Source organism: Chanodichthys erythropterus, chromosome 11 (assembly GCF_024489055.1).
Source record: "Chanodichthys erythropterus isolate Z2021 chromosome 11, ASM2448905v1, whole genome shotgun sequence".
Lineage (NCBI taxonomy): Eukaryota > Metazoa > Chordata > Actinopteri > Cypriniformes > Xenocyprididae > Chanodichthys > Chanodichthys erythropterus.
Window position 1 is genome coordinate 55,745,074 of NC_090231.1, and position 16,401 is coordinate 55,761,474.

General features: G+C 35.4%; 1 protein-coding gene across 2 annotated transcripts; it reads left to right on the top strand.

Moving 5' to 3' along the window:
- Positions 1–36: 36 nt before the first annotated feature.
- Positions 37–15,121, top strand: adgrg3 (adhesion G protein-coupled receptor G3). Of its 2 annotated transcripts, XM_067400107.1 has the most exons (11): positions 46–193; positions 1,226–1,609; positions 2,154–2,330; positions 2,462–2,590; positions 2,708–2,756; positions 5,187–5,278; positions 5,376–5,491; positions 5,578–5,843; positions 8,714–8,810; positions 8,898–9,184; positions 13,911–15,121. In XM_067400107.1, exons 2-11 carry the CDS (start codon positions 1,529–1,531, stop codon positions 14,027–14,029), a joined length of 1,413 nt encoding a protein of 470 aa, XP_067256208.1. In that variant the 5' UTR covers positions 46–193; positions 1,226–1,528; the 3' UTR covers positions 14,030–15,121. The 2 variants fall into 2 exon arrangements, with proteins under 2 accessions (XP_067256207.1, XP_067256208.1); XM_067400106.1 differs by lacking the exon at positions 13,911–15,121 and having other exon boundaries at positions 37–193; positions 8,898–9,493.
- Positions 15,122–16,401: the final 1,280 nt, after the last annotated feature.

A 16,401-nucleotide genomic window follows, 5' to 3' on the forward strand; every position in this document is an offset into this window, starting at 1 on the left:
CTTGCTTTGCTTGCAACAAAATGAAGTTAAAAAATGATGTTGCGCAGGAAACCACAGCAATCACATGACACCTTTTCAGAGTGGTTGACAGATGCTGCTCACACTAGAGGAATAGAGCATTCAACGAGAGAAATGAGAGGCTTACACTGTTTAGTGCTTTGGATTTTTTCCTACACAATATGGACTGGAGCAGGTGAGTGTCAATTTCAGCTCCCAATTAGGGATCTGGGTAGATTACTTTCTGGTTCCAAAAACATGACAAAAATTGTAGTTAGTAACAAACCATTACATTACACATTTAAAGTAATATAATCGGACTACTTTTTGATTTTGATTACTCCTCTGGGGCCTTATGAGGTCAAATGTAGGTCAGCTGACATAGAAGGAATTCCTGCATTTCATGTAAATATGACGTGAAGTATTACATTTTAATATGGTGGAAAGACGAAAGCCTTCCAGAGACAGTCATACATTTGTTAAATGAATGAGTGATAATTCAGATAATGTGCACTGCAAAAAAATGCTTTTCTTGCTTAGATTTTTTTGTAATATATAATATCTAACAATTCTTAAATCAAGAAGCATTTTCTAGACAAAATTATGGTCTTGTTTTCAGAAAAAAATAAGTCAAAATTAAGTGAGTTTTTAACTCAAAATAATCTTATTTCAAACCGAAAACAAGATTATTTTGCTTACCCCATTGTCAGATTTTTTTTGTTAAAAAAAAAAAAAAAGCGTATTTTTTTCTGAAAACAAGACAATAATTTTTAATTGTATAGAAAATGTTTATATATATATATATAATTTTTTTTTATAAGATATTTGGACTGGAAACAAGACAAAAAAATTTAAGTAAGAATTTTTTTTTTTTTTTTTTTTTTTTTTGCAGTGTGTTCATCAGGAGCTGAAAACACTGATGATTTCTGTAAATTTAGTGATAATTTACTGCCAATGAGAGCTGTGAGAGTAAAATTTAATCAATAAAAAGTGAGTGTAGTCTGATTACGAGTATTTTAAAACATAATTTAATCGAATTAAAAGTATCCTAATTTACAAGAATCTGATTATGTAATCCATATTAAATGTAATCAGTTACTACCCAGCACTGCTAGTATGTGAGTATTTTTTATAAATCTTTGTGAATATGTGTTTGAATTTTAAAAGCTTTGGGTTTTAATTTGTTACAAACTACAAAGAATATTTATCACCTATGATATGTCAACAGTTTCTACAGATGAGCCTTGGTTTTGTCATGAGGTTCCAGAGAAATGTATGGGAATGGCTGGAAATGTTCCACAGTAAGTTATTTTATACCAAAATCTTTTAACAAGTGAAAAGTGATTTGAGAAGTGAGAAATGTATTAACGGAAACATCATGTACGTAAACCTCGTTCCCTGAAGGAGGGAACGGAGACATCTCATCGGTATATGTGACCGACTATCAAGGAAGCTTGGTTGACTGTCTGGAAACATTTTATAATGACTAAAGGCATAAGTATGTTTGTTTAACAGGTGTATTGAACAGAACATGAGACAATGCAAACAATCAACACCAAAAGGTCGTATATCTACTCCAAACTACTTCTATCGAAGAATTTCCCCCTCAGAGGTAAGACTAAATATCAGTACTTCTTAAACATAATTTAACATTTTAACATTTATCATATTACATAATCAACAGACAAAGTCCATTTTTGAATATCATAAATGTATATTTGGTCACACTTTGGTTTAGGGTCAATTCTCACTATTAACTATGACTTTTGCCCTAATAAACTCCATAAAACTCAATAAAAATAAAATAAACTGCTTATTACTGCTTATTAATAGTTAGTAAGGTAGATGTTAAGTTCAGGTACTGGTAGGATTAAGGGATGTAGAATATGGTCATGCAGAATAAGGCATTAATATGTGCTTTATAAACAGTCAATATCCCAGTAATGTATGTTAATAGGCAACTAGTTCATAGAGAATGAGAATTGGACCCTAAATTAAAGTGTTACCGTATATTTATTATCTGTTCTAAAAATATGAATGCATATTATGGATAATGGTCTGATTGATGGTCTGATAAATGTGTAAAAACAATCTGTACAGTCATAAAACAAGAAACAGAAGTTGAACTTAAAGTGTCAGACACGTTTTTGTTACAGCAAGATCAATTAGATCACACACTGGATATAGATAAAGGATATATAATCAACATCACTGAAGAAGCAATACTCAAGAGCAGAAATGGGCAGGGGGGGAACAATGTCACAGATTTGCTCTTGATTGCGTCTCTTCTCAATGAGACCCTCTTCAGAGTCAGCAGCAGTTCAGACACCAAGGTACTTTGTCTGTCCTTCAAAGCATTGTTTATTTGTCAATTAATTGTGAGTTTATCTTCTCTGGGGTACATCTGCATTTCATAACACTGTGGCTTCTTCTTCGGATCATTTTGTCATTGTGACGTTGACAGAAGGGAAATGACCCAAATGAGTCAGACCCAATATTACACGGGCAAAGCGTGCTGGGAGTTTGGCTTGGTGCGAAAGAAGTTCAAAACCTTTCTCAGCCTGTTCAGCTCAGATTCAGAAATAGCAATCAGGTGAGATGCTTTCACATCACACCATAATTCAATTGTAAAAATACACCTTGGCCTGGTGGCTGTTATTTATCAACTGCCAATTTTCACTTCTGTAAAAGTGCAACTTCATTATTGCAGAATGAACGTGGAATCTGTGTCTTCTGGCATCTCGATAAAAACGGCAGAGGTCAGTATGATCTTCACACCATCTTTAGCGTGAAAAATTAACTATTAGATTAAATGAAGCATGAAACCTCTCTAGGTCAGTCTCAGAAGCAGTGCAATCGGTGTGTGTATTTCATTTGAAATTGTTACAGCTAAACTTTTAGGAAATCATTTTTCCCTCCTCAAGCCTAAAGTAACAGCCTCGTACATTAGGCAACAAATATGGGTTGTTGAACTATTACACCTGTCCACAAAATATGGTCTGGTACCAATAGTAATTTATGGTTACTAACTTGAAGCCTAAGCTAAATACGCTACATTATTTCAACCACGTCGCAGTAAATTTGGAATTAATTTATATATAATTTCAATTCTGATAGGATCACTCAGTTTGTTGTGCCTCATATTAAATCACACATTGTAATACTAAAAAAAAACTAAACTTTCTTGTTTGATATCAACCCTGTTACATTCAAAATGCTTTAGAGTTGAATGTTACGAGATTGAAGATCAAGTAAGTTGTTCTGTGAGAGAATAGCAGTTGATGGAACAAATCTCAAGTCTTTTGAGGGTTTTTGCCAGAAAAGGAAGGGCAGAGTCTGTCACATTCAACCACTGTTCAAAAGTGTTGTTTTTCTGAGTAATAAGGTTACCCAAGCGTGCCTATCCATGTGGTTAAAGTTTATGAGCTGACCCTGATGAATGATTTTCCCAGTCAACTGGTAGTCATTCTTTAAAGCCATTAGTTGCACATTTATGTAATTAATTTAATTACTGGAAGCACCATAATATTGAGCCTTTAAAATATAAAAGCACACGCATAAAGCACATGCAGTTTGCAATATCATTTAGCATAACAAACTGTTTTTGTACAGGTAAAATAACTGGAAGCCAATGCCACCAGATATTGCATAACCTGTCCAGTTCTGCTTGCAACGTGACAAGTGGGATTCGAACCGGTGTTTCTGGCATGGAAGCACCCTTGTTAGCGTGCACGCCTCGTAAAAGACCGCCTGTTTAGTCACTAACCTCTCTAAACCTCACTCTTATCCGGGTCACGGCACCAGTTTTATGTATTAGACCCAATTCTGCCAATAAGAAATTTCACGCTGAGGACAACAATTCAGGATCAGTTCACCTCCATTTATTGGCTCTGGAAAAACATGGGACACTTCATCAGAGGAATGTCCATTGCGTTAACTTCTTCCCATGTTATAGATAATATTAACTGGGAAGAGGTTAACACAATGGATATTCCTCTGATGAAGTGTCAGGATGCACATGTTGTCGTTTTAACCCGTGGACTAAAAAAACAACCTGCAGCAACATTGTAAAAGTTGTCCAATTCCACAGGAAAACCAGACTTGGCTACACTGGTTGCATCAGAAAACTAAATGCAACTAACTTATTGCCTCGCTACCTTACAGGCAAAACAAGGTTCTGTCATTAATGACTCACCCTCATGTCGTTCCACACCTGTAAGACCTTCGTTCATCTCCAGAACCAGTGTTAATTTTGACAGCAAATTTTGATTTAGTTTTAGGCATAGTCTTTTGACTAAAATGCCATTTAGTTTTAGTTAGTCATCGGAAATTGTTTTTAATTTTAGTCTAGTTTTAGTCGACTAAATATCAAAAGATTTTAGTCGACTAAATCAACAGTAGATTAGTGAATTAATCTAGTTAAATTGTAATGCATTAATTAAGCATTTCTCTAACAATACACAGATCCAATACACTGATATAAATCTGATATCCTCCAAACTGTTTCTGTTCACTTAAGACAACCAACTGTACTTTACTCGCCATAGCTAGTTAAAAGTTTTAGTAATATTTGGTGTTTATGTTTTTTAGTTTTTGCTTTTAAATGTCTATATAGTTTATATTTTTATTTATTTATTATTTTGTTAGTGTAATGAGGTTAAGCTAAAACTTGGAAACTAGATGAAAGAGAATAAGTTTACATTTGTGTTTAACTCTACATCATTCAAATGATAAGCCATGTTTGAGGTCGATGAATGATAGGCGAACGTTTAGATTTACTGCAAGAAATAATTACTACGTTTAGCCGTTTCAACAATCTGTCCGTCATGGACTGCATGACTTCGCCACGTCATATGGATTTTTTATTTTTTAATCTGCATCCAACTGACCAATTATAATTTGGTCGACCAAGCCTCCTCTCGCCAACTAATGTTTGGTTGACTATTAGGAGGCAGCCCTAAATAGAGATGTTTCACTTTGTGTTAGCCTGAGGTTTAGAGGAAAGATGGTGTGATGATAAAATGATAAAGTGTATTATCTGTAGCATCTGCAACCATACTGTTTCCTGAGAATGACCTATTTACTGTATTTTGTCATTTTGAGAGGAAAAAGCTAATGTCGTTATTTACAGACAGTTCTTATTTGAAAAATGACTTAATGTACATGCAATGTGTGTGTGTGTCTTTCAGGTAACTGGAGTACAGATGGCTGTGAGACTCACATTGAAAATGGAGACTTTGTTTGCAGTTGTAACCATCTCAGCTTTTTTGCAGTGCTCATTGTAAGTGCATTTGTCACCTTTTTTGGTTTTAAAAGATTAAACTCCTCTGTTTATGACTCATTTTAATGCACTCTTTTGTCCTCAATGTTTCTGAAAGAGTCCTCAAATTCCTGAAGAATCCCATATTGTCCATCTCAGCTACATTTCATATGTCGGCTCTGCCCTTTCAATTGCATTTACAGCCCTTATGATTGTCATGTTTCTGTGCCAACGGTAAGCTTATTATTAAATCAGAACAGAATGAGATGTTCTGTGGTACAGATATAAGTAGATAACATCTCTCATCATCCACCCAACAGGAAGAAGCAATGTGAGCATGCAGTCTTCATTCATGTACAGCTCTCAGGCTCCTTATTCTTGCTGCACTTCTCGTTCTTGAGCAGCGTGTGGTTTTCAGGGCAGAGCCCCCCGGTGTGTCAGGGTCTCGGACTTCTCCTGCACTGGTGCCTTTTAGCCACCTTCACTTGGACAGCCGTTGAGGGCTTCCACCTGTACCTGCTGCTGGTGCGGGTCTTCAACATCTACATCAAGAGATACATGCTTAAACTAAGTCTTGTGGGCTGGGGTGAGTTCAAATTCACATTCTGAAGTCAATATCCACTACTCCCTCATTACTCATGGGCCCTGTGAGTTCAAGTAAATGAATCCAGTCATAATAATGGAATTTACTGTATAACACGGAATGTCACAGTCACAGAGAGTCACTTCCAAAGCATTCCTCCTTTATATTTGAGAAAAACTATACACACAAAAACTCATAAGATCTTCCCTACAAACCAGCTGCCAAACGGACAGAAATGTATTACTATTGTACAGTAGAATTATATTTGATTTTGATTACATTTTAAATTATTAATTAAAGGATTAGTTCACTTTAAAATGAAAATTACCCCAATCTTTACTCACCCTCAATCCATCCTAGGTGTGTATGACTTTCTTCTTTCTGATGAACACAATCTGAGATATATTATCCTGACACATCCAGTGAACTGAACCAACGAGTATGAGCTGAAGAAAGTGCTTCCATCCATAATAAACATACTCCACATGACTCTGGTGGTTAATAAATTCCTTTTGAAGCGAAATGATGCATTTGTGTATGAAAAATATCCATATTTAACAAGTTATCAAGTTAAATATCTAGCTTCCGTATTCAACTTACGACGAAGTGTAAAACTCTCTTTTTTTGTAAGTTAAATATGGATATTTCTCTTACACAAACACATCGCTTTGCTTCAGAAGGCCATTATTAGTCATGTGAAGTACGTTTATGATGGATGGATGCACTTTTTTTTTGAGATCGTTGGTCCCGTTCACTGCCATTATAAAGCTTGGATGCATCAGGATATTTATTAATATATCTCAGATTGTGTTCATCAGAAAGAAGAAAGTCGAATACATCTAGGATGGCCTGAGGGTGAGTAAAGATTGGGGTAATTTTCATTTGAAAGTGAACTAATCCTTTAAAATGTTAAAGTTTTGTGCAGAATTTGATTATCATTGTTTTTAATAATAAATTGAATTTAATCATAAAACGTGTAAAATTTAAAACAGACAAAATATAAAACATTTCATAGGATGCTTACGCAAAGAACTTTTGACTGGTTCATCTCTTTGTGACAGTTGTGCCAACACTAAAAAAAAATGATACGTTGGATTTACTTAATTTTTTTATATGTCAACAGGTTCCACATAATTTGGTTATGTTGAATTTAATTAATATTATTTATTTCAGTTAACTTAAATTTATTACATACGGTTAACTCAATGCCATTTAGTTGAATCAGGTTAACATTCTTAATTTTGTCCAAAACCATTAAGTTAATTACCCTAAAATTAATATCAAACAGAAATTTAAAAAAGTAATCCAGTTTAATGGATTAGTTTATTTAGTGGATGCATTCAAGAACAATTTTCAAAACTTTTACAAAATCTTTATTCTGTAAAGACTCTTATTGTTAAGTGTTAGCCAGAAGATGGGTTTATTCCATCTATGGCATGCCCAAAATAGTTGTTTTTATTATTAAACTTATTAAACTGTTTTTATTATTAAAATTATTATTGTAAGATAATTGTTAGATAACCCAAGCACATGTTCTACACTTCACCACAATGGTAACCCCAAAACTATTAACATAACAGAAACTTTTAAATATCAACATAATAGAAAGTAAACATTAAAAAGTCCCTCCATTTTCTCATGTTGCTAAAAACTGCTTAAAAATAGCACTTTATTTCAACATTTACTCTCCCAGATCAGCCCCTTTGCAAAGCATGATGGGAAGTGAAAGTCCTGTTTGATTGAGTCCTGGTTGAGTTTACTTGATTGAAACATGTTATTTTAATATGAAAACAACAAGTTAAGTCAAAACGTAAATCGTTTTAAGTCAGTTAAACATGAAGCAATTAAATTTGAACCAGAAACCTAATACAATGGTGTTGAATCAAAATAAGTTGTTTAAATAAACTGAACTGCATCAACAAATCATTTTTTTTGAGTGAATGTAGTTTACAAACAATGATTAAAAAACACTTTGAATTAAATATAATATTTTTGTTTGATATTTACCAATCCAGTGGCCGAAATCCACCCAAAACCCTCATGTCATGTTGTAAGACTCTTTCTTATTTGGCACACAAAAAATGATGGTTACACAGCAAAATCCCCAGAGTTAAATCAACTCTGCTTAGATTACATACAGTATGGTCCCTCTCTAAATAGTGTTAAAGTAACACTGAAGTAGAGTTAAAGTTAATGAGATAATTAAGTGATTAAGTTATGATTGAGCATTAGTGATGAACACCTGCTGTTAACAAGCAGAATCACTGAAGAGAAACATGCTGCTACTCTTTTCCATATAATGACAAGTGTTTTGAAGTGTTTTGTTTTAAAGACTGTGTTTTGGGTGATTGGATCACAAGTGGACGACGCTAAATACAGGTGTAAACTGGGTGTAAAACGCTTCTCCACTTTTGACCATTTCCAGAGGTAGTCAAAAACGCATTCGACCGGATTGCTTTTGTAGTGTAGATGCTCATGTGGTTCACATGTGTACAATCAGCCACAAAAGACCATCTACTCTCCGTCTACTGACCTAACGCATAAACATTATGGGAAGCGCACTGGCCAGACAGGATTTAAAGTTTGTCAGCTGAAAACCCAGGTTCGGTTTTAAGACGAAAAATGTACCAAGCACAGTCTTCTCGAAGAAATCAGGACAGAAGTGGTTGAAAGTGGACAAAAGAGATGGATTTAAACCACCAGGTGTAGACAGGTATGTGTCTCCCTCGTCTACTTGTGATTCGATCGACCAAAACGCAGGTGGAAAGAGGGCCTAACAGACATATGTTTGTGAATGTTTGGGTGAACTGACCTTTAAAGAACACTTAAATGTGTATTATAAGATCTATTTACTGTATTCATTTTTCCTGTAGGTGTTCCCACATTTATAGTGATGATATGCGCAGTGACTAAAGTGTATGGCAAATATTCCTTTCAAGCGGATAAAGACAACTCAACAGCCACACATCTGTAAGTTCAATCTATTTAAATTTCACTGCAGTTTTACTTCTCCATCATCTCTCAAGCCTGTGTTTTCATTGGCTTCCTATCATCTAGATGCTGGGTGACCAAACAGACAGTGAGCTACATTACAGTGAACGGTTATCTCTGGCTGGTGCTGCTCTTTAACATGGCTATGCTGGTGGTGGTGCTGGTTAAGATGCATCAGTTAAGATCACAGGCTCTCCAGATTAAAGACCATCAGAGGAGGGCATGGAAAGACTGGGCATCTCTACTCGGGCTCAGCTGTGTTCTGGGAGTGCCCTGGGTACTGGCCTTCTCCACCCACGGCCCGTTGAGTCTCAGTTCGCTCTATGTTTTCACCATTCTCAACAGTTTTCAGGGTAAGAACTTGTTGCAACTTTCACTGAAACAAAAGCATGTGTTAAAGGGTAAGTTCTCCCAAAAATTAAAAAAATCTGTAATTAATTTCTCGCCCTCATGTCATTCCAAATCAATAAGACTTTTGTTCATTTTCGGAATACACATGAAGATGTTTTTGATGAAATCTGAGAGCTTTCTGTCCCTCCATTGATAGCCTACGCAACACTTTCAAGCCCCAGAAAGATAAAACATCATTAAAGGATTAGTTCACTTTCAAATTAAAATGTTCCTAATAATGTCATCCGAGACTTTCATGTCCTTCTTTCTTCTGTTGAAAAGAAATGAAGGTTTTTGATGAAAACATTCCAGGATTTTTCTCCATATAGTGGACTTCAATGGCCTCCAAAGGTCAAAATTACAGTTTCAGTACAGCTTCAAAGGGCTTTAAATGATACCAGACGAGGAATAACGGTCTTATCTAGAGAAGCCAAATTTAAAAATTAAATACGTTTTAACAATAAATGCTCATCTTGAACTAGCTCTCTTCTTCTTCTTCTCTATTAGAATTCCAGCAGTGTAGACACTGCTATGTGTATTACTGCCCTCCACAGGTCAAAGTTTTAATTGATTGTTATATACTTGCACTAGCATATTGTATATGACAATTTAGTTAAAACTTTGACCTGTGGAGGGCAGTAATACACTTATCAGTGTCTACAATTCAAATAGAGAAGAAGAAGAGAGCTAGTTCAAGATGAGCATTTATGGTTAAAATGTATACAATTTTTAGTAAATGAGTGATGGTTTCTCTAGATAAGACCCTTATTCTTTGTCTGGGATTGTGTAGAACGCTTTGAAGCTGCACTGAAACTGCAAACATTTGGACTTCATTGAAGTCCACTATATGGAGAAAAATCCTGGAATGTTTTCATCAAAAACCTTCATTTCTTTTCGACTGAAGAAAGAAGGACATGGACATCTTTGATGACATGGGGGTGAGTAAATTATTAGGAAAATTTTAATTTGAAAGTGAACTAATCCTTTAAAGTAATCCATGTGACTCCAGAGTGAGTTTTTTTTTTTTTGGTGGGAGTGGGCGGTGAAGCAGCGCTGCCAACTCTCAGGCATTCAGTGTGAGATTCACACAGTTGACACCTGTTCTCATGCAACATTTTCTCACAGTGGTTTTCTCTTTGTCGACCAAAGACAACACTGACAACACGCTCAGACAAGACTTACTGAAATTAATTGTGTCTCGTGTAATCACTCAATCAGTTTCAACCACAGAAAGATATCAGTAAAATAGCTTGTGAGCAATGTCACGTATCATCACATTTATCTCAGAAAAGTTTCCAGAAGCATTTTGCAAAATAATAAAAAATACATGAATATTACATATTGTCATGATCACAGTCTGCTCCTGTCACTCCCCGGACTACACTTCCCACAATTCTCCCTGTCAGTCACATGTTCACTCCACACCAATCACCTGTCGCCACATACAGCCATGCACACACTCCTCACTAATCACCACACCCAGCTGCAGCTTGTTACCTGGACTATAAAAGGACTCTCACTCACACCATCCAATCGCGAAGTCTTGTTTACCCTGTGTGACATTTCTGAGCGTTCCCCTGTGTTTATTGTCTGCCTGTTTACCGTTACCGATCCTGCCTGTTTCCTGTTTATCGACCCGTTGCTGCCTGTCCTGACCCTTGCTTTGTATACCGACCTGTGAGTGATATCTGCCTGTCCTGATCATTGCCTGTTCCTTGACCACGATTCTGCCTGTTCCTTGCTGTTCCTGTTTGCTCCTGTTTGACCCTGCCTGTACGACCACTCTCACTTTAATAAAAGCTGCACATGGATCTCTGCCTCAGTCCCGCTTCGTTACACATATTCATTATATTTTACTTACTTATCCTATATAATTAAAAAGTTATTTAAAAATACAATATATATACAATGGTATACAAATCAGTTGTTAATTTTAACTTTTAATGAGGTAACAAATAACATTTGATGTAGAAATACATGAAAGAATTAATTCAATATCAATTTAGAGCATTAAAATAGACATGATTGGTGTTGAATTCAAGCTGGGGTGTCAAGTGATGGAAATCATGTGACTTTCTGGAAATTGTGTCATAAATGGGGCCATGAAATCGTCAAACAGGAAGAAGCCTACCTCTTGTGAAGCCCTCTCAAAGGTCAGAGACATTTAGACAAAATGAATGTTTAGGATACAATTCTGACTTAAATAAAACTATTTAACAGATTTAGATGGTCTATGCGAACCAGACAAACCTTAGCTCCCTCTATACCCTCGTTCACTATTCTCTACATTACTCCACTAATATATTTCACTTGAGGGAGTGAATGAAAACAAGTGCGTCAGAAGGGCTGCTGCTTTTGCGTAGTTTGTACTTGCTGTTTAATAATCATTTGAAACAGTCGTAATGAACTCAATAACATCACAATGGTTTCAGACACTACTACAAATGGCAGTGCCCTCAAATAGTGCCCTATTTAAGGATATAAGGGGTGATTTCGGACACAGCCTTTAACCTTGGATGCAGACCTATTACCATATTTTCTTTACAGCCATCTGTAAAAGTGATGATATTTCTTAGATTTACATTTTTATATTCCATAGCATTGTGACACCCAGGAATATACAGTTTACTCAATTTTTTGCTCAAATTGTAGTAACAACTGTATATGGCAAGATCAACCATTCATTATATTATAACTAATTAGGCTAATTATAGAAATATTTTTCATTTTCACAGCATGTTCTGAAGAGTAAGCATCTCCTTTAACTGTCCATTTGTTGAAATAGACAACTGTAGACATTTTAAAGGCATATTTTGTTTTTGCATGAAGTGCCAGTGTTTATTTATTTTTTTAATTTTCGGGCACTTTTTTCCCCCTTAACATGCTCAAAAACTTTTGAAACTTTGTACACACATTGGAATCGTCGGTCATCAGGGCTGGGCACAAGTTGTCATGGGGGGTCTTTTTATATGGTTGGATTTGAGGGGTTCTGTAGCACACCCCTAACCAAACTTCATACAGTTATAGATCTCATCAGGCCATTAAATTTAATATACTCCTCCTAGGGGATTCATCCATTCACAACCAAACTCAGTCAGCATGAAGTCAAGACACTGAGAATGCTAAATTACGAGTGGATTTTGGATATCTCAAATGGATTTTCCGTGGCAAGGCAACAAATGTATGTTGAAAAAATGGAAACAGGAAGTGTGTTATAACTTCTGCATACACTGACTGATTTTGATGAAACTTCAGCTGCTTTTTGGTTGTAGGAGGCTGATGTCATGGATGTGATTATTGTGAGTCAAAGTTATAGCACCACCAATTGGCAGTAGGAAGCGTCACTTTCAACATGCGTTGAAATCGCCCTCTTATTTTTACCTGATTTGCTTCAATCTTCGTCAGAATAATGTCAAGAAACTGCAGATGCACACCTGTAAAAGGATTTTTGATATCTTGAATACTGTTGTCATGGCAACAACTCAAACTTTAATATTCTTTTTGGGTGTTTTTGAGACTCTTAGCATGCTTCAAATTGCATGAAACTCAACACACATCAGAGTTGTCAGCCAATAGACATGGGCAAAGCCTTAGAAATGGGCGTGGAGGAGGGGCTCTACAGCGCCACCTTTTGACTAAAGCTGGGAGTTAGTTTTACCTACAGTCACCAAACTCGGTACATATATTGATCTCATCAAGCTAGTATAGATTTTTATTTTTAATTTTTAAAATATTGAATCTTGAATTGTTATTTATGAGGACACAAATTTGTATAATGACATGGGTATTACACTGATGTAATGATGTAAACATGAAATATGAGGACATTTCATGAGTCCTCATATTTAAAATAGCTTTAAAAACATACTAAACAATGTTTTATTAAAAATGTAAAAATGCAGAGAGTTTTCTGTGATGGGTAGGTTTACACCGTGTCCTAACCAGACGCGACACTGCGACAAGCGATAAAAAGTATCTTTTCCATCTTAATCAGAGATTTTGTCCTAACCAGCCGCGATGACGACACGTGAATATTCTGTTTTAGAAATGGTTTCTATTTCTCTGCGACGTTGTGGCTGAAACAGCAACACAAAGTATGGCAATGATAATATCAGGTATGTGCTTTATTTAATGTTAAAAGCGTCTAACGTGAGTTTGAATATTGTTCTGTGTTCCCAGCTTTTTAGCTGTTTGTAGGGCACTGACAACATAGTTTTATATTTAGGTTAACTAGTTAGGTAAATATTTAGGTTAATAAAAATGTTAATAGACCTTGAGATAAATACTGGACTTCTGGACTTTCGAGCTGCAAAATGTAACTTTGCCCTCATTTGAAAGTGACCTATGACATGATATTCATCTAAATTTAAATGCTCTCATGGATGTGGCTATTGTGGCTTGCAGTCATAATGGCACCAGCTGCTGTACTAAATATAGTGTATTCAATTGTCTTTGACAAAATCCTTTTACATTCACCCAGCTTAAATTACTATTGCACAGTTGCCCTTAAGCTACCGGGGTGGCGGAGCACCAGGGCTTGGACCCATCATCGCTGCTTGCAGCTATATTTAGATTTGTGTTTTTGGCCCTAAATGAACAGCATAAAGCCGGGGCTCTTGATGAAATATGTCTCTGGCGCTAATCCAAAATGTATAATATTCCATGCATCTTGTTCTTTTCATCCTCTAGGTGTCTTTATTTTCTTGTGGTTTTTGACTCTCACATGTAAAGCACGGAAAGAGAAACAAATCTCATCTAAAGGCACCATTCAGGTCAGCTACCACAGTAATGAAGATGTGACTAGATAACCAACAACTGTTTGCTGGAGATTTAAAGGAAGACCCTCCACCCTACATCAAAACTTCACTGTAGTTCTGTATTATTATACTCATTTGGGTCTTTTTTAAAAATTTTAAAATGGGGTCTGCAGAGCCTCAGGGGACTGCAAAGGGGAATCTGCATGTAGTTTTAAGGAGTAATTATTTATTTATGTGTGTTGATCTGTTATTATAATTCCAAAAGAGTTTGTATTTTTGCATCTTTTCTTTGCCATTTTCACCTTTGGCTTCCTTACTGACATTTATGATACTTCTTTGTGTAAAAAAACAATAAACCATATTCATTGTGAAAAATGCAAATAAATAAAACTAAAATTGATCTAACATTGGGTCAAAAAATAACATTGATGTAACATATATTTTAGTACAATGACAAAAGTAAATTATGTTTAAAAAAATGTATTGTGCATGTTTTATTACACGTATACAGTAGGTTAAATGGGTCTTTATACAGGAAAATATATGCTTTATATTTTTGGCAGGGGGCCCATCATATTTGGTTGTCGTTGCTCTTAAATAAAAAAAGAACAAGAAACTTTACAGTTTTTCTCAGTTGCTTTGGTAAATTTCTCGAATCATCCTTACAATTTGCAAAACATGTTCATTTCTCGAAATAATTCGTACACACAGCACAACATATTGGATTACATGCAAAAGCCTGTAACTTGCTCAGAATCCTTAGTTCATCTCTCAAAAGCAAGTATTTATGTCATTGAACATGTCAGTGCCATCAGAATGACAAGTCCTTGTGTCATTGTTCTCGAACAAGATAGTCAAAATGCTTAGCCATGTTGTAAATATAACAGTGATGAATATTTCAGATGTAAACTATGGCTATGGTTTTTATGACAGTGAACAAATGACTGTAAAATGTCCTTGTGATAAATAAAAAAGACAAGACTATACATACACTTTATATATGTATTCATGGTTATGTGTGTGATATAGTATGTATCTGTATAAAGTTCATTTAGCCTACTATACTGTAAGTGTAAAGCAAGTGCAATATGCTACTGTAAGTGTAAAAATGCCACTATAATATTAAGATTACAGCATGCATATTAGAGTACAGTGCACATTGCTGAAATACATACCTGATATGTTTACAAAATGCTTGAATGATTGAGGAAAAGTTTTTTCTCCAAACATTCGGCTGCACATTTAGACCCACATGAGCCATTGTAAGGTCATGAATGAGAACATTGTTTACAATAGTGGTCCTTATTTCACTAGAAACGTGCCTACGCCCTTATCTACCTCTTCCTCTGTTTTGCCTCCCTATCCTTCTACCACACATCCTTTCGCTTCTTCCTCTTCCCAGCTGTTGACCCTGTTCTTCCATTATCAGAAATTGAAACTCTTGTGTTGTGCTCTGTCTATATATGCTTTCCTGTTGAAGATTCATGACATGCATCTTTGAGCTGCTTTAGAGAACTGGTTGTGTCATTGGTTGATTAGTGAAATTCAGGATTCACCTGCAAAATTCATCAATTCAGGACACATTTACAAAAGTCTAATAAAAATGTTTGGATAATATACTTGACACATTATGATAACTAGGTCAACCATTTTGCATTTAATGACTTGTGCGATTAACTAATGACTAGATGTTTTGAGGAAATAGCAGACAATTGCCTGAATGTACTAAAGCATTTGCAATTTGTTTAAAAGAATGAGAAACTGCTTTTATGATGTGCACAAGTGACTAGATGATGATGTGGTTGAACAAGTAGCTTTGAGAATTTCAGTTTTGATCTGAAAAAATGTGCCAAAGCGACTGAGAAAAACTAATAGGACAGCACTAATATATAAGGACTCTAGTTCATTCAAAGGTGTAATTTTGGCACCACCTAGTGTTCAGAAAGCACAATTCATTATTGAGAACGTCCATTTCAGAAAATGTTTGCAAACAGCAATGACGTGTTTTGTGGGCGGAGCAAACCTGGAGGCAGAAACGAGTGACGGTTAGTCCATGGAAGACACGGAATAAAATTAAAAAAAGGTCATTTCAAGTTTATATCTCACAATTCTGATTTTTTTTTCTCGTAATTCCGAGTTTATAGCTCACGATTCTGAGGAGAAAGATCAGAAATGCAAATTTGAAACTCGATATTCTGCCTTTTCCCCCCTCAGAATTGTGATATCGCAATTACGAGTTATAAAGTCCGAATTGAGAAAAACAAAAACAGAATTATAAAATGTTATAGGTTTAAATGTTGTGTATGTTAAATGTTATAGGTATAAATATTTAATGCTTTAACTTCTAATGCATTAAGCCTCGTATGAACTGCATATGTGAATATTATGTAGATCTATCAAATTCATGCTTTAAAGGGATAGTT

What these genes read in the sequence shown, in the direction of transcription:
- adgrg3 (XM_067400106.1), top strand. Translation starts at nt 1,529, where the DNA reads ATGAGACAATGCAAACAATCAACACCAAAAGGTCGTATATCTACTCCA. An exon ending in TCTCGATAAAAACGGCAGAG is followed by an intron (nt 2,757 to 5,186) that starts GTCAGTATGATC and finishes TGTGTCTTTCAG; the next exon opens with GTAACTGGAGTACAGATGGC. An exon ending in GTCATGTTTCTGTGCCAACG is followed by an intron (nt 5,492 to 5,577) that starts GTAAGCTTATTA and finishes TCCACCCAACAG; the next exon opens with GAAGAAGCAATGTGAGCATG.